This window comes from Rhodamnia argentea, chromosome 10 (genome assembly GCF_020921035.1).
Source record: "Rhodamnia argentea isolate NSW1041297 chromosome 10, ASM2092103v1, whole genome shotgun sequence".
Lineage (NCBI taxonomy): Eukaryota > Viridiplantae > Streptophyta > Magnoliopsida > Myrtales > Myrtaceae > Rhodamnia > Rhodamnia argentea.
Window position 1 is genome coordinate 8,531,768 of NC_063159.1, and position 18,905 is coordinate 8,550,672.

General features: G+C 39.1%; 2 protein-coding genes across 2 annotated transcripts; both read right to left on the reverse strand.

Moving 5' to 3' along the window:
* Nucleotides 1–840: 840 nt before the first annotated feature.
* Nucleotides 841–7,350, reverse strand: LOC115739276 (guanosine nucleotide diphosphate dissociation inhibitor 2). The gene is made up of 13 exons (XM_030672283.2): nt 7,112–7,350; nt 5,363–5,425; nt 5,179–5,262; nt 4,971–5,078; nt 4,697–4,869; nt 4,195–4,306; nt 3,997–4,077; nt 3,814–3,876; nt 3,565–3,666; nt 2,901–3,025; nt 2,241–2,451; nt 2,037–2,111; nt 841–1,180 (listed from the first exon to the last, which is right to left on the reverse strand). The coding sequence occupies exons 1-13, from the start codon at nt 7,196–7,198 to the stop codon at nt 1,130–1,132; spliced, it is 1,335 nt and encodes a 444-aa protein (XP_030528143.1). The 5' UTR covers nt 7,199–7,350; the 3' UTR covers nt 841–1,129.
* A 3,378-nt stretch (nt 7,351–10,728) lies between these two features.
* LOC115739277 (guanosine nucleotide diphosphate dissociation inhibitor 2-like) lies at nt 10,729–17,787 on the reverse strand. Its single transcript, XM_030672284.2, has 13 exons — nt 17,536–17,787; nt 15,882–15,944; nt 15,707–15,790; nt 15,507–15,614; nt 15,237–15,409; nt 14,717–14,828; nt 14,521–14,601; nt 14,332–14,394; nt 14,077–14,178; nt 13,446–13,570; nt 12,055–12,265; nt 11,861–11,935; nt 10,729–11,066 (listed from the first exon to the last, which is right to left on the reverse strand). The coding sequence occupies exons 1-13, from the start codon at nt 17,620–17,622 to the stop codon at nt 11,016–11,018; spliced, it is 1,335 nt and encodes a 444-aa protein (XP_030528144.1). The 5' UTR covers nt 17,623–17,787; the 3' UTR covers nt 10,729–11,015.
* Between the last annotated feature and the right edge of the window lie 1,118 nt (nt 17,788–18,905).

An 18,905-nucleotide genomic window follows, 5' to 3' on the forward strand; every position in this document is an offset into this window, starting at 1 on the left:
TGTATCTATCCGATACTTATTCACATACAGGACCAATCTGTGAAGCCTGGCACTTGACTGTTCATGTGTTCTGGGTAGAGCTAGAGAATTCATCCTGTTTCGTTGTAATAACAGCACACTGCCGCTATATGGAGTCCTGAAACGTCACGTATGTTCAGGTTACCGACTGTTAAGTATCCATGGGACCTACGAAAGATGTCTTTTTTCGCTTTTCTTGGTTCACCAAGATGGGTGAGCACAGGACCATTACCATTGGAGAACGTGAACGAGAGAGTATTCTTATATGTTGTGATCAAGGAGCGAAACCGAAGAGGAGTTCGAGGGAAGCAGCTGATAAGGAAGGCTCCATGGGTTCGGTTTCGGAGGAAGCACATGAGAGAGCTGAGCGAACACAGCCAATCAGAAGGACTCGGACCAGAAGACATAGAAGAAAAGGAAATGCGCGAGGATTGGAACGTGAACCGGCATCAAAGAAAACTGCAGAGAACAGCAATTTATGTTGTCTTAAGCTATAACTCAATGGGTGCTTAAATGTGCCTACGTAGTTTTATAGATCATCTTCTTAGATCAGTTTTTCCATGCCACAATCATGCAGAGACATGTCTCTTGTGCATTGTTCACAGGCTCTTTTAACCCAAGTCGGCATGAGCATGTGCACTAGGTTCACGCGAGCCATCAGAGACCTTATGAATCCCACGTGAGTCTCATCAAATCAAACGGCACCCATGCACTCGGCTTGCGTTAGCTCGGTGCATGGAATAATGAGAACAAGACCCACATGGCTACTTCGGCCGTGTCATCCTTGTCTACCGAAAACCCGAGTTGTTTTGAGTTGGAAAGGGTGTGATCCATCCAATCACATTCACCAGTGGTGTCTCCACAGACCGTTTCATATCCGGAGGAGAATGTCAAGCCAACACTAACTAGTATTTTAAATAAGCATTGCACATTCTGCATGTTAATTCTTCAGGTAAAAAAAAAAAATATATCAAGCACGAGTTGATCACAGTTGGTAGTACATAGAGTAAGCAGAAGTCGACGTTCTAGAGGTTCGTTGACAATAGACACCGATGTCTTAAGAGATCCAAACCAGGCACTAGCAATGCATGCGCCGAACCTCTCTCTTTACTCATTCCTCCGCAGCACTGGCAGCGCTCAAATCCACGCTGAGGTCAAGAACCTGCCCAGAAGAATGTAATTCGTTCAGCATCCCCCTCTCTCTCTCTCTCTCTCTCTCTCTCTCTCTCACACACACACACACACACACACACACACACACACAACCACCCCCTTCCCACCTCAATGTCTTAGAAAAGCTTGAATTGCTGCTATGGAGAGTTGAAAATTAGTTTCTTTATGATCTTCAATCATTTTTGAAGCAATATTAGCTGTTTTTCATACTTTTGCGTTCCAACTTCTGCCAATGAATTTAACAACTACATTGACTAACTGATGTACTTTATATTTATTTGGTATTATCTGTCCTATTTAAACTGGTACACATCTCAATAATGCATCAGCTTTATTTTTATTTTTTTACATTTTCAGGACCACTTTGGTCGTTAACTGAAGAGGACCACAGTCTTGATTAGCAGAGGGAAAGGAGAAATTGTGCGGTAGTTGAAACTTTTGGACAGGTTTCACAGGGCTAGAAAGTAGATCTAAAAGTTGAGAACTGATAATAAATAGCCAACACCCTTCTAACTAACCAAACCAATCACCTCCATTGCACTAATTGGGCATGAGAAGAACGGGAGGGCATGGCTGGGCAGTCATTTAACTAGTCAAACTTTGAATGATGACTTAAAGGTTGAGTTGACTTAGGAAACAGACAGATGCGTAATCATCAGGTATAATGAGCAAGAAGGGTAGAACACTAGTAATTCTAGTATTAATAGCTTCCAAATGTCCTCGAACACTTGCAAACACACAAGAAAACTTAGTCAAAGATTATTTCATGCTCGACACACCAACAAAGAATTCATCGTCAATATCGTAGTTAATAGCAGAAGACATTTCTGGGAAGTGATTCTTACCTTTCCAGTGATCATGGTATACATGTTAAGCACATCCACAACAGTCGACTCGAAGTGGGTTGTCGCATCATAACTCTGCAGGTATAGCAAGATATTAACATGATATCAGTATAAATTAAAAGCTCCTGAACTCCACTATATATCACATATATGCAGATATGTATATACATATACAGAGAGAGAGAGAGAGACAGAGAGACTCACAGTTGATATGAAGCAGTTGTCAAGAGAAGGTTCATTGACTGGTTCATATCTATCATAAGTGTCATAAAAGATCTCATCAACAGGTCCCAGCAGATCAACCCCTGGCTTCAGTTCAATCTCAGGTCGATCAGTTTCAGCCTCCGCGGAAACAAATGCAATGAATTTGCCCTTTGGCGCGACATTATGAGAGTATGAACAACAGAAAAGATACCTGCTCAAACATAGGCATAGCTGGATAATTAGTCTAAATCAAGGAACAATGATTAGATTATCAAGACATGAAATGGATTTAAACCATCAGTAATCCAAGGCCAACCTTGCGCATGGAACCATCTGTGAAATTCAAGATCCAAAATGCAGGTATCAAATGCTATTTAGAAGTGAAATGTTGCTCGGGCAGATTCTAATCGTGAGTTAAAATGACTGATTACGTAAACTCAATATAATAATATCATTGATCTCAGAGGACAGATACTAAACTTGTTACATTCATCTCCTTTCCCACCTCAAATACAACAAATTCAGTCAAATGGATAAGTGAGAAAATCTATTTCTCTTTGGACAATAAACATTCAGGTTTGCTTTTTTTCCCCTTTCATTTCTGGAACAGACTTTGACATCAAAAACAATAATCTCCGATTAGTGAAGACAAGGACTTACATATCTGATCTGCGACCCAACTGTTTCTGTGGGATAATAACCTGCACTGAGTGAGAATCATTGGTGTTTGGGATCGGATGGCTCATAATACAGATTGCCCTGGCGACCTTCCCAATTTTCCTAACCTGCAGAAGTTTACATATTCCCACTGAGTGTGATGTCCAATGTCATTGCAAATTGGGGATTGATACTGGTTCTTACTTTATTAAAAAGGAAAAAGAAAAGGACCAAGAGGGTAGGTGTAAAACATTTTGCGAGGTTTAGGGCCTTTAGGGCAGAGCAGTAGTCATGTGCTAGTGGCAAAATATATCTTATATCCAACAACCATAGGCACTGATGCAGCAACAATTATCCTTTTATCGGTATCAAGGGGGTGCAGCTGGCACACAAGAACTACATGCAAAGAATCTGACAGAACCAATACACACCTATTCAACCAAGCTCCACAAAATTTGCAAAAAAATATAAGCTACAATAGTCTCGTGAAAGATCACTAACCGATCTTGCGGAATCAATATAATGATATACTACATGAGCTTATAGCACTTGTATCAAACAAACTGGACTCCAACGTCAGTCTGCAAACATACTGCAATGATCATGATGCAGTATCTTATTCATTACCTCATTTTTTTTTTTTTTTTTGGTCGAAAGTATTCATTACCTTGTTAGGCAAGTACGAAGGGTCACAAACAACTTTTTTGCATTTAGCAGTTTCGCCCTCTGATGTGACACCAATGACTTTGCCTTCATCGTCGAACTCCACCTGCAATAACAGCAACATATAACAACATTTTTTTTCTATTAGTAGCAGATTTAACAATAGAAAGTAAACACCACTTCATTATATTGGCAGAAAGTAAGTACATGATTACTAGTCCAAATATAAATGAGAACCAAATGACATTTTTACCTTGCATTCCGGTTTGTTCAACATGTAAGTCCCACCATATACAGCACTAAGCCGTGCAAATGCCTGGATTTCAAATAAAAAAAGTTAAGCAGAACCTAAAGTAAATGCCAGACATCAGTAATGGATTTAAGGCACTGTATCTACAGCAGCTGATTGGACATGCATCTGTGATGATAGATGTACCTGAGGGAGCTCTCCCAACCCATACAAAGGGTAAATGTAGGGAGATCCTCCTTGAAAACGAGCAAGTGACTCTGCATAGAGCTATCAAGTGGCCAATGGAAAGAAGAGGAATGTTAGTTCAGAGATCTCCAAACAAAATGGGAAACATTTCTCTTTAAAGCATAAGAAAAATGTTTGTTCTTGGACAGGATCATTCACCTTCATTCTCTTAACAGTATCCAGGGCAGGCTCATTTAGGAACCGGTCATCTCTATGGAGCGCCAAGGCATGGCCAATAAAATCCATGGTGTTGTCATCCAGACCATATTTTCTGTTCAAACATCAACAGAGGCAAGATGACCAAGAATTCCCTAGTTCAACCAGCTAACATCATTCTACACATTCTGCAGCTGGAACAAATTCATGCAGAGAAAGAGATGATGAAATAAATATATGAGTAAGGACTCTCCAACTTTGTCCTAGACTTCTCTTCTTTTTTATGAGTAATATCAATTTACAACCCAATATCCAAAATAGAAACACAGTGGACCACTTCCTGCTACAAGCAGCACATAAAGTGGTATGACAGCAAACATCTAGAAAATTTAGTCATCATTTAATCAGTAGTCAGAATGGGAATTTCTTGGCAAAACAGTTCGCAATTGCAGTGCAGCCGAGACTACAACGATATGGCAACCCAGCAAAATATTTCAATACATACGCTATCAGTTCTCTCGTTGTTATACGTGTCAAATCCATCCCCTCATGTGTCTTTGGATCATTTTCAATATAATCTTGAACGTATATGAAGAACTTTCGAGCTCGACGCTTCTCAAACATGCCCATGAGTGGAGATTTAAGTGCTTCCATGTCAGTAGCAGGCACTTTGTGAACCTGTCATTGGCATTACTATATTATTACAGGAGAATGGAAAACCAAGCAGACCTGCAATGATTCTGTAAATGTATGTTTGGATATAGGGTCTGTCTCTATACCTTTCCCTTATTGAAGACATAGCTGCCATCCACAGCTTTGAAGTACAGATACTTGGTAACATCTGTATGAATGAGGACTCGCACCAGAGTACCATTTGCCATCATAAACTAAACAAAAGCACTAGTCAGCAACGAATAAACAACGAAAATATAAAAAATCTTCCACAGGTTGAATTGTACACTGAGTAACAAAGTGTGAGAATTATACCTTTGGGACCATGTCAACATTATAATCCCTGCTAGAACCCAAATGTGCAGGAGGTTTATCACTATTCCTAAATTTCTTCCAGAGCTGCAATTCGCAAAGTCATCAAAAGAAAATATTCGAACCACCCATTACAGATAAGGCAACAACGCAAAAAAATTGCTGTGAGCGCTTGAAGAAAGCACACCTGAATGAGATTAAGTGATGTTGACTCTGCTCCATAATAATCATTCCTATCCATGTGCAAAACCTGGTTCAAAAGTTTCTTTCGTCAGCAACAGAACAGGAATTCACAATCTGTGGTAATTGCCCTAGTTTTGGTTATGAAAAATAATATAAGGAGAGAAACTGAGAATAGTTATTTCATTGCATATTTTGCAACATATCCTAAAAGAGAAAATCCACATGCCCTTAGATAATTACAAAGAAGAGACAAAAGAGTGAATAATTTACATGACAAGCTACATGAAAGGGTTAAAGTAGCACGGAAAAAAAAAAAGGTCCATAAATAAACTAGTGGAATGGATACACTCTTCAATAAATACCTGCTTCAGTAAGTTCCTATTGTATATAAGTTACATTTAGTCTTATAATTTTACGAGGAAGCAAACACAGCTAACTCTAATCTAGCCATGAATGGCCATTCAACACTTCCATAACGTGATTTTCCATGAAAAGTTTTTTGGACATTTGTAAAAGCAGAGCGAAGCAAGGGCTACCAAATGTGGTCCACTTGCCGATACCAGAATGGTAGAAGGGTGTATATCCATTGAGGGCAGCCCAATGAAGTGTTCGCTGTCTGATTAGCTCAGACCAGAGCTATGGCAATATGGAGGTAATACTATGGCAGGAGTCAATATCCTACTGGATTCACGGGACCATAGAGACCGATATGTATAGCCCACAACACGCTTATTAAGTCTCTAGGGACTGGTTTTTTGTCCTGGTAGAGCAACTTTTCAGGGGAGCTACCTATAATGTTTGGCATGAAAGTCACGGAAGCAGCCAAATGTTGAAGGGGCAATCTCCTTAATTTGACATACTATCTGCGGCAGTGGTCTAAGTTTCAAGGAGCTTTCCGTCAATCCTCCTCTCCATCCAACAAGATGAGCAAAGAAGTGCTTCTGTCTCCATGTAAGGCATGGTGACAAGTCAATCGGACAGGACAATGTACTACTCCACCTTCACTATCCTCAAAGCTTGAGGTTTAGTACTTTACTTAGACCATTCAAATAATTTAAATAATGCACAAAAATGACTGGCTCAATTCAATTATCATGAAGTTGACACCTGAATTTGAGATCGAGAATAGTGAACACTGGAGGCATTTATATCCAATGTCTACAAATCAACATACGACATGATGAAAATTCATTATTTCACTCGAGCTCATCCGCAGCTTAAAACTACTACAGTAAAGCTCAATCTAACTGCAGACCATTTTCCCATATTATCTCCGCTTGAATTAGTATTGCCATTCTCACGTAAAACCGGTGAGCAAAGGGTTAGGTTCTATATTTCAAGAGTCTCGCTCGTCTGTCCCAATACGAATTGAACATAAGACAATACACCAGCAACCAAAAGTCCAAGAACCCTATCCAAATGAAAACGATGCTTTCAAGTCCCAATCACGATCTCCTCAGCGCATCCATTTCCTCCACTCCTAATTCGGACTTAATCAACCGACTCTCCAATCCAAATGAACACCAACTCAAAACCCAAGTCAGCGCGCAGAGATCCTTACCGCAGCGTAAACCCAGAAAACTTGCGCAAAATCCGACGACACAGAGGTAAATTTTCGCGCAAAAGAAAATCAAAGCCGCGCGACCCTTGCCAGGACTCGCACACCGGAGGACATGACGTCGAATCGAATCGAACCGACCGACCGATTGAGCGAGGAAATGACAGAAGGAGAGGAAGATGAAGGAGGAGAGACCTTGAGGCCGTCGACGGAGAGGAGGCCGCTGAGGATGCACTCCTTGAGGCCAGTCCCGAGCACGATGACGTCATACTCCTCATCCATGGTCGCCGATCGGTGAAGCGGATCGAAGGGTCTGAGGAGAGACCAGGGGGAGGAGGAGGAGGAGAGCGGCAAGAGAGATCTGATGCCTTTTGGAAGGAGACCGAGAAGTGAAGGTGGAGTTGGAATACGATGATTGCGTGCTGTCTGCAATTAAATCGGGAATAATTATAGAAAAAGACATTGTTTTTTTTTTCTTTTCTTTTTTTGTTGTTTGATTACGAAGAAATGCATATAATAAGCTTGTTGATTGCTGCTGCTTCCTGCTCCTTTTTTATTTCTATTTTATTTCATTAATAATGACTTTATTTTTCACTTCCCCTTTTTAAATATCCCGTTGCCGGTGAAAAGGTCTTAATGAACTCGATGAGTCACGGATCAAGTAACATGACCCGTATCGATAAAGCGGGAATGCTCATCAATAGTTATGGTTCATTCGGTCCACTGTGAATCAAGAGTAAGTAGATAATTTACTCTAAAGCAATGCGCAATTCAAGTTATGTTGACATTCGGAGGTTGTTTTCCTTTCATTGAAATTTTTTGGAATAACCTATTTGAGGAATTACTTTTGCTTTTCAAGTTAATCTTGGTTTTTCTTAAAGCATTGTTTAAAAAATAAAAATCGGAAGGAACAACCTATAGGTTAACTTATGCTCTGTGTTCTAGGCCGTAAGAATCACATCATTTCTCGTTACGAAACTTATCTTGGTCGACAATTGTTCATATTTCGATGGTTCGATATGAGATCGTGGCCACAACAACACACTTAATTGAATCATGTTGATCTTACTTTACTCTCCCTCCCACAACATAGTGAAAACAGATGAATTTCTTAACAGTTCAATTATTTCAAGATTTTCTAAAGTTTCTGAGATATTTTTTATAATTATTTCTACCATGGTTTCGAAGTGATCTTGCCTTCCATGCCTTTTTCACCTTGAACTATAATGTCGTACAGAGTTTGGATCTAGCCATTGCACAGGTATAAGTCGACATGTGTGACTAAATAGTCTCTACTATCTCTTGGTGGGACTTGTTCAACGTCCACAACTTGAGTAACTGAAAGAGTTAATTGAAAGGGTTAAGAATATAGGTTACACCAGTGACAAATCTACTAAGATCTTAAAACAAAATGAAGGGGAAAATAGGGATTTTGGCAGATTTTTAAAACATGAATGAGCTCTTAGGACAAAATTAGCAGATTTCCCTATTTTAGGAAAAATTTTAGGTAAAATTAAGAATTTTAGCAGATCTTCGAAAATATTAGGGAGCTCTTAGGGAAAAATTAGCAAATTTGTCTATCTCAGTCATTTTCTTCAGATTTAACTTCCTCATAAATGATAGACATTTACGCCACACACGAGTTGCTAGTCACAAACACGGTGCAACTCAATAGGATATTCGACAAAAGCTAACAGAAGATGGATTTGTCCCGGTGTATGCCAGTTCGGGACCTGCTAAGACAAGAAAATTAACTGCCGATAAATGTGACACGGATGTACGGAATTTTGGTAATATTCCCGTTATGGCTTATTCATTTAGTTTGCCATAGATGATTTATGGTCCCAAAAGGCACTCATGATTTCACTATTATGGGCTTTTCCCCAATTTCGGGCTTCTTAAGAGCCCAACTGACCAAGAACGAGAGCTGGAAAATGCAAGATGACTCGGGGAAAATAAATCCGAGTTAATTTATTGATTCAATCTTTGACGCGCGCGCGCACACACAAAAAAAGTAGTACAATGATATAATGTAGGGTTTTTTTTTTTTTGGTCGGATATAGTGTAGGGTTAATACTATCAAAAACTTCAAACCGGTACACTTGTGACAAATTTACCTAATCTATTTTTTTTATCATAAAAAATTCCAAACCGATACACTTGTGACAAATTTACCACAAACTAGTACAGTTGTGACAAATTTACCATCTGTTAGTTTCCGTTAAATTGACCGTCAAATTGCTGAATTGGATTACACGTGACAATTGTCGAGTGCATACATTACCCTATGTTTGTAATAGGCAAATTCTTGAATTGGATGATACATGACAATTATCGAGTGTATACGTTACCCTATGTTTGTTATAGGTGTATCAATTTGGGATTTTTTGTTGTATTAACTTAAGTTAACGGAAACTAACAAAGGGCAAATTTGTCACGGTTGTACCAATTTAGGATTTTTTGTGATAAAAAAATTAGTTTGGATTAAATTTATCACGGTTGTACCAGTTTATGATTTTTTGTGATCAAAAACTAATTTGGAATAAATTTATCACAAATATATCAGTTTGGGACTTTTAGTAATCAAAAAAATAGTTTGAGTAAATTTATCATAGATGTACTAGTTTAGAATTTTTCATTATATTAGCCCTATGTGTATACATGTGTGTCTGAACACTTCAATGCACATGTCGGTTGACACAAATGTAAATCTTTATATTCGTAATCACTAGTACTCAATCTCCGGCATAATAGATTTTATAACTAAAAGTATGAGATGAAACCATGTAGAAACATTAACTTTTATCTTCGATTTTTTTTTCCTACTTATACATAGTTAATCTACTATTTCTACTAAGAAAAAGAAGAAAAAAAATAAAAAGAATAAAAGAATTTGTGTAATTCCGATCATTGAAAATTAAGTACTATTTTTATGCGTTGATAATTATAAGTGCTAAAAGTCAGAACCAAATGTTGTTTGATGATATTGAATGGTTGATGCTTGACTGTCTCTACGCCGATTCATCAATATAAATTCTAATTTATGACGTCATATTAAACGAAATTCGAAAGTGAAGGAATTACCGATATCTACGATGGACTTAATTGAAACGAAAAGATATTAGCAGGAGATGCACGAAGAAAGTGGAAGAACGTACAAGATGAAAGACAGCTAGTATAGGAGGTGGGAATACGATAATTAACAATCAATTAAATCCTCATCTATTTCTCTTTTGAACTTAAAACCGCCTCCTCATTGCCGAACCAAAGAGACCTCCGAATTGGCTCAAACTACTTATCACTTCACTAATGCAATCAGATTCTCGAACAAAGCCATGCAACGCGCTATCGCACATAGATACCTAACGTAGACCTGGACTTACATGTTGGAGAGCTTGTTCGGCGCACCTCCGGTGACCTTGCGTGACGTGAAGGAGAGCGAGCTCAGCCCTGAGGTCCTTCAGCTGGCTCAGCATATCCGCCTTCGACTTCTGTCACAGCTCGTGAACCTTAACCATCGATTCACATTGAAGAAGAAAAAAGAAAAGTCAGCAAAAGCTAGAAAATCAGAGGGTCTCTCTTGAAGCAACGAAAGCGAGCAGGAAGACGATTGTTACAAATTGCCTTTGCTTCGTCTGAGCTTCAATGGTCACCTCTCTACGAGTGCACTAGGTTCACGTGAGTTATCAGATCATACAAGTCCTACGTGACATCAATTAGCGCCAGTGCACTCAGCTCCCTTTAAGCTCGGTGCACGGAGTAATGATGGCTTCTTCAGCTGGGTCATCCATGTCTACAGAAAGTACATACTGTTTGAGTTGGAAAAACGGTGTGACCAATCCAGTCACATTGATCGTATAATATTACAGTAATGTGTCCATGGACAGTTTCGTTTCTGGAGGAGACTATCAAGCAGGCACCAGCGACTACTATTTTAAATAAGCATTGCACATTTTGCATGTAAATTCTTACATGACTATATCACAGTTGATAGTACATATAACCAGAAACGCATTCTAGAGATTCATCAACAATAAAAACTTATGTCTGAGAGCTCCAAACCAGGCACTTGCAATGCATGCGCCAAACCTCTCTTTTCTCATTCCTCTGCAGCACTGGCAGCACTTAAATCCACACCGAGGTCGAGAACCTGCCCAGAAGAATGGAATTTTGTCAGCATCTCTCCCCCCTTCAATGTCTTAGAAAGGCAGCTTAGATTGCTGCTATGGAAAATGTTAAGAGTTGAAAAATAATTTCGCTATGATCAACAATCATTTCAAAGCAATATCCACCGTTTGTCATATTTTTGTCTTGTTAACTTCTGCCAAAGACTTTAACAATTACTTCGACTAGATACCCTATATTTATTTGGTATTTCCTGTCCTATTCAAAACGTTTCACATCTCAATCATGCATAGCTTTACTATTATTTTACATTTTCAGGACATCTTTGCTCGTTAATCAAAGGGGACTACAGGCTTGATAAGCAGAGGGATAAGACAAAATGTGCAGTAGGTGGAACTTTCAGGCAGTTTCTTTTTTTTTTTTTTTTGGTCAAAATTTTCGGGCAGGTTTCACGGGGCTAGAAAGTAGGTCCGAAAGTTGAGAACTTGTACTGCATAGCAAATAGCCTACACCCTTCTAACCACACTGATCTTATCATGCAAATATTCCAAATGCATGACAAACTTGTCAAGAAAAACATTATATCATAACTTAAAGGCTGAGTTCAAGGAAACAGACCGAAATGCATAATCATCAGGTAAAATTAACGAGAAGGGTAGACCCATGCAGTTCTAATATTAATAGCTTCTGAAGAGTTCTCAAAAACTTCCAACCCACATGAAAACTCGTCAAAGATTATCTCATGCTCGCCACACCCATGAAAAATTCATCATCAAGGTCATAGTTGATAGCAGGACATTTCCGAGAAGTAATTCTTACCTTTCCAGTGATCATTGTATACATGTTTAGCACATCCATAACAGTCGACTCGAAGTGGGTCGTGGCATCATAACTCTGCAGGTATAGCAAGAGAAGAGATTAACATAATATCAACACAATTAAAAGCTCCCGAAATCCACATATACATCACAAAGAGAGAGAGAGAGAGAGAGAGAGAGAAGAACACAACTCACAGTTGAAATGAAGCAGTTGTCAAGAGAAGGCTCGTTGACTGGTTCGTATCTACTGTAAGTGTCATAAAATATCTCATCAACGGGACCCAGCAGATCAACCCCTGGCTTCAGTTCTATCTCAGGTTGATCAGTTTCAGCCTCTGCCGAAACAAATGCAATGAACTTGCCCTTTGGTGCGACATTGTGAGTGTATGAACAACAGAAAAGATACCTGCTCAAACATGGGCATAGTTGAACAAAGAGTCAAAACCAAGGAACAATGCTTAGATTGTCAGAAGGCCATGAAAATGGATTTTATTAACCATTGGTAATCCAAGGCCAACCTATTAAGCAGGCGCATGGAACCATCTGTGAAATTCAAGATCTAAAATGCAAGTACCAAATGGTATTTAGAAGTAAAATGTAGCTTAAGCAGATTCTGATCCTGACTTAGGCTCCGTTTATTTCGCGGAAAATATGGCATTTCTAGAAAATATTTTCCAGAAAGTCGTTTTCCAGCAAAATGACGATATTTTCTAGTGTTCGGCTGAAACCTAAAAACGAATTGGAAAATATTTTCCGCCGTTTGGTAAGGAAAATCAATTTTCACTGTATACATCTTTTAATAAAATTTTTTTATTTTTTTAAGCACTTTTAAAATTATTTTTTTATCTTTTTTCTCTTTTGTTTTTCTTTTCTTTTTCCTATCTTTTTTGGCTGGCGATCAACCACATCAATCGGCCATCGAGCTCGAGCCTCGCCGGATCCAGCGAGCTCCAGGATGGTGAGGCTTGGCCTCACTCACCTGTGGCCGTGGCCGACGACTAGCCAAAGAAGAAGGGAAAAGAAAAAAATTTAAAAAAAGGAAGAAAAATAACTTAAAACAATCAGATTTTCGAATTTTAAAGAAATAAATAAAAAATGAAAAGAAAGTGAAAAAATAATTAAAGAGAAAGGAAATGCAAAAGAGAGGACGAAGGAAAGATGAGGAAAATGTTTCCGTCTTCTCAAAAAGAGGAAAATGTCTTCCATTTTCCCCACTTTTGATGGAGATTTTTTCATGAGTGGAAAATATTTTGCTTGACTAGCTTACTTTCCACGAACCAAATGCCGGAAAATCCGAAAAATATTTTCCCGGATGTTTTCCGCGCCTTAAAATGATAATTTACGTAAAGTTAGTTCAAATATTGTCGATCTCATGGGACATACTTTAACTTGTTACACTTACATGCATTGCCTTTCCCACCTCAAAACAACAAATGCAGATAAATGGATAAGTGAGAAGCTATTTCTCTTTGGACAATAAACATTCAGATTTGCTTTTTCCCCTTCATTTCTCAAACAGACTTTCCAATCAAATGGAGTAAGAAAATAAAGCTAGTAATCTTCAATTAGTATACTCGAGGACTTACATATCTGAATTGCGACCCAACTGTTTCTGTGGGATAATAACCTGCACTGAGTGAGAATCATTGGTATTTGGGATCGGATGGCTCATGATACAGATTGCCCTGGCAACCTTCCCAATTTTCCTAACCTGCACAAGATTACACATTCCCACTGAATACGACGTCCACTATTGTTGCAAAAGAAAAAAGGTGCATCCGTGTGTGATGCGCCTTCATGGTTATCGGGGCTTGTTATTTGTTCTTACCTTTTTCCAAAAGACAAAGAAAACGACGGAGAGGGTGGGGTGTAAAACATTTTGCAAGGTTTAGGGCCTTTAGGCCAGAGAAAGTAGTCATATCTTAGTGCAAAGCAAATCTTATGTCAACCACCATAGGTACTGATGCACGCAGCGACAATGGTCTTTTTGTCAGTATCAAGGGGGTGTGCAGCACACATAGAACCGATATGCACCTCCTCAACCAACTCCACAAAATTTTTAATCTGCAATCGTCTCGAGAAAGATTACTTACCGATCTTACGGAATCAATGAACTTTTATACTACATGAGCTAGTACCACTTACATCAAGCAAACTGATTTCCGACATATGTTCGCTGACACTGCAATGATCATGATGCAGTATCATATTCATTACCTTGCTAGGTAAGTAGGAAGGGTCGCAAACAACTTTTTTGCATTTGGCAGTTTCGCCTTCTGATGTGACACCAATGACTTGGCCTTCATCATTGAACTCCACCTGCAATAACGGCAAAACAAAACAACATTTTTTTCCTGTAAGTAGTATATTTAGCTTGAAATTTAACAAATAAACACATTTTCACGATATTGGCAGAGAATAAGCATATATTTACTAGTCCAAATATAAATGAGAACCAAATGACCTGATTACCTTGCATTCCTGTTTGTTCAACATGTAAGTCCCACCATAGACAGCACTAAGCCGTGCAAATGCCTGGATTACAAATGAATAAAGTTAACCAGAATCCAAAGTAAATGGTCAGGCATCAGCAATGGATTTGATCCAGTGTGTCGAAACTGCTGCAGCAGCTAGGACATGCATCTGTGATGCTAGATGTACCTGAGGGAGCTCTCCTAACCCATACAAGGGATAAATATAGGGAGATCCTCCTTGAAAACGAGCAAATGACTCTGCATAGAGCTATCAAGTGGCCAACACAAAGAAGAGGACATTCAGAGCTCTCCAAACAAAGTGGGAAACATAACAATTGGCGAGCATAAGAAAAATGTTTGTTCTGGCAAACTGGATCATTCACCTTCATTCTCTTGACAGTATCCAGCGCAGGCTCATTTAGGTATCGATCATCTCTATGGAGCGCCATGGCATGGCCAATAAAATCAATGGTGTTGTCATCCAGACCATATTTCCTGTTCAAAAATCAACAGAAGCAAAATGACCTCTACCAATTATGATAGCTGAAACAAAATCGCAAAAAAAAAAAAAAAAAAAAAAAGGAAGAAGAGAAAATGAAAGGAATATTTGAGTAAGAACACCGTAAGGATACTCTTAACTTTATTTTAGACTTTTCTTTTCTTTGATGAGTAATAACATTTACAGTCCAATATCCAAAATAGGAATGCAGAGGACCACTTCTTCCTACAAGCAGCACATTAAGTGGTATAAGTAAGTAAAGATCTAGCAAATTTAGTTATCATTTGATCAGTTGTGAGAATGGGCACTTCTAGGCATAAGACTTTGCAATTGTCGTGCAGCATTAATATTGTATATAGACATTGAATTGACACGTCAACCCAGGAAAACATTTAAATACATACGCCATCAGTTCTCTCGTCGTTACACGTGTCAGATCCATCCCCTCATGTGTCTTTGGATCATTTTCATCATAATCTTGAACATATATAAAGCACTTTCGAGCTCGACGCTTCTCAAACATGCCCATGAGTGGAGTTTTAAGTGCTTCCATATCAGTAGCAGGCACTTTGTGAACCTGTCATTGGCACTACCATATTGTTGAAGAAGGAAAACCAGGCAGACCTGCAATGATTCTACAAATGTATGTTCCAATGTAGGGTCCATCTCCATACCTTTCCCTTACTGAAGACATAGCTGCCATCCACGGCTTTGAAGTACAGATACTTGGTAACGTCTGTATGAATGAGGACTCGCACCAGAGTACCATTTGCCATCATAAACTACACAGAAGCACTAGTCAGCAAAGAATAAGTACGGATAAACAATCTCCAGACTTAAATTGTAGGCCAATTAACAAAGTTTAGAATTTCACCTTTGGGACCATGTCAACATTATAATCCCTGCTAGAACCCAAATGTGCAGGAGGTTTATCACTATTCCTAAATTTCTTCCAGAGCTGCAAGTCATCAATAGGAACTATTCAAATTACCCATTAAACCTAATGCAACAATGCAGCAAATTGCGGGGAATGCACGAAGAAGGCAGACCTGAGTAAGATTAAGTGATGTTGCCTCTCCTCCATAATAGTCATTCCTATCCATATGCAAAACCTGGTTCGAAAGGTTCTTCTGTCAGCAACAGAGGAGAAATCCACAATCTATAGTAGCTATCTTTGTCTTGGTCATGATAAAAAGAGAATAAGAGTGCAAAGAAGAAACGGGAGTGAACAATTTACACGACAAGCTACACGAAAGGGCTAAGTAACATGAAAGTTGAAAAAGAAAAATGTTAGTACATAAATAAACTAGTGGAATGGATATGGCATTCAACAAATTCTTGCTTCAGTAAGTTCCTAGAGTATTCAAGTAACATTTAGTCTTAATAATGTTACAAAAAACTAAAAACAGCAAGCTCTAGTCTAGCCTTGAATGACATTCAGCACTTCCATTAATGTGATTTTCCACAAAAAGCTTTTCTGCCAGTTGTAAAAGCAGAGTGAAGCGAGGGCTGCATTCCACTTGCCAATACTAGAATTGTAGAAGGGTGTGGATCCATTAAAAGTGGGCAACACACCAAAGTATTCCGCTGTCCTATTAGTTCAGGCCAGGGCTACGGCATATGGAGGTAGTCTTATCGCAGGAGTCAATATACTGCAATCGCATGATCATGTGTCGGACTCAACTTCGAGACCAAGGAGCCTGATAGGTATAGCCACAACATGCTTATCGAGTCTCTAGGCAGTGTATATGTCCTGGTAGAGCAACTTTCAGGTAGAGCAACCTATAATTTTTGGCATGAAACTCGCAGAAGCAACCAATTGTTGAAGGGGCAATCTCCATGATTTTGACATGCTATCTGCTACAGCAGTCTAAGTTTCAAGGTGCTTTCCGTCAATCCTCCTATCTATCCAACAAGAAGGAAGAGAAGTGCTTCTTTCTCCATATAAGGCATGGTGACAAGTCAATCGGTTAAGACAACGTGCTACTCCACCTTCACTGTCCTCAAAGCTTGAGATTAAGTGCTTCACTTAAAACGACTTCACACATAGTCAATACACTCGAGACTAACTCAATTCAACTGTCATGAAGTAGCCACCTGCATTTGACATCGAAGATAGTGAAAACTGGAGGAATCCATGTCCAATGTCTACCAATCAAAATATGACAGGATGCAAATCCACAATTTCACTAAAGCTCATCGGCAGCTTAAATATACTACGGTAAATGTCAAATTAACTGCGGACTGGTTTCACACATTATCTCCGCTTGAATTAGTATTGCCATGTAAACCGGTTAGCAAAGCTAGGTACTCTATTTAAGAGTTCGCTCATCTGTCCCAACGCAAACGGGACATAAGACAATACACCACCAACCAACCGAAAGTCCAAGGCACTTATTCACATGAAAACGATACTCCCAAGTCCCAATCACGATCTCCTCACCATCGATTTCCACAGCTCCTAATTCGAACATAATCAACCGACTCTCCAATCCAAATGAACACCAACTCAAAGCTGAAGCCAGCGTGCGGACGCAAAACCAATAAAAGCTTCCACGACTCTAACAACACAAGCTAAAGTTCGCCGGAAAAACCAAAAAATCGCCCAACTATTGCCAGGGTTCAGACATCGGAGGCCGTGAGATCGAGTCGAACCGACCGATTGAGCGAGGAAATGACAGCAGAAGAAGAAGGAGGAGAGACCTTGAGGCCGTCGACGGAGAGGAGGCCGCTGAGGATGCACTCCTTGAGGCCAGTCCCGAGCACGATGACGTCGTACTCCTCATCCATGGTCGCCGATCGGTGGAGCAGATCGAAGCTCTGGCTTCTGAGGTGAGACGAAGACCAGAGCGGCAGATTTTTGAAGCTTGAAGAAGACCGGGAAGGGAAGGTGGCGGGCGAATATGATGATTGCGTGTCGTCTCCAATTACGTCGCGGGATATTTTCAAACGACGCTGGCCTTTGTTGTTGATTGCAGCTGCCCCCTCCTCCTTTAATTTTATTTCTATTCTTATCATTTGGTAAAAAAAAAAAATTCCCTTTTTTTCATATTGCAACATATATGAAAATGTCTCGATGAACTCGATGCGTCGCCGACCGAGTAAGACGAGCTGTTTTCTATAAAGTGGAGTCGGTTATCGACAGCCGAGATATGTGTGGTCCATCAACGATTAAGAGCAAGTAAAATACCCAAGCAATGTATAATTTAAACTTGTTACAAATAGTCGATCTAAGAAAATCGCTTGTCTTCTCGTCAAATTAATCATGGCTCTTTTCTTAAAACATGATATGGGATTGGGAAGAGTACGAAACTAGGTCTAAAAACTCATTATCTAAAATTCTACAATCGGTGTTTTCGGAGATTTTTCTAGTAATTAACGGTTGTTCATATTTTGACAATCGGACATGAGATTGTGGTATTAGCAAATTAGTTGTCGCCGATGCAAATTTTTATTAGTCTTTGATAAATGAGGCTAGATCTAGTAGCCGGCCAGCCTCACCTGAGGTCTGCCTAGGTAAGCTCCGATTGCTCGATTCGGTCCGCCCTTTTTACTTTTAAAGGTGCTTTTGCAAAAAGTGTACCTAGGTCCTAAAGTGAGGGAAAGATCTTTTAAGAAATTTGGCTTGCATTTCTTAGAAACTCCCCCAAAACGCACATCATCCTCGTCGAAACTATTGTGAGACAAAAGAAGGGTTCTTTAATCACATAAATAATGGAATAAGACATCATTGTTTAGTTTTACTGAAATATACCACGAATAAAGGCACAACTAAGATACTAAGATGCCCACAAAAATGAAGATTTTATTACGAAACATGTTTTGGAATATGTACATGGAAAGTTTTAAAACTTGTCATGAAAGTGCAATTGAGTTATAATACTTTCAAAAAGTGTCATCAAATCTTACAACTCGTTACGAAAGTGCAATCGAAGCTTTTAAAAGGTGTAGTCGAGTCTTAAAACTTGTCACATAAGTACAATTAAGAAAATTTTAAAAGATGCAATCAATGGAATGACTTGATTTCATCTATTTGATAAGTTTTAGGATTTAATTGGTATATGATTGCAGCT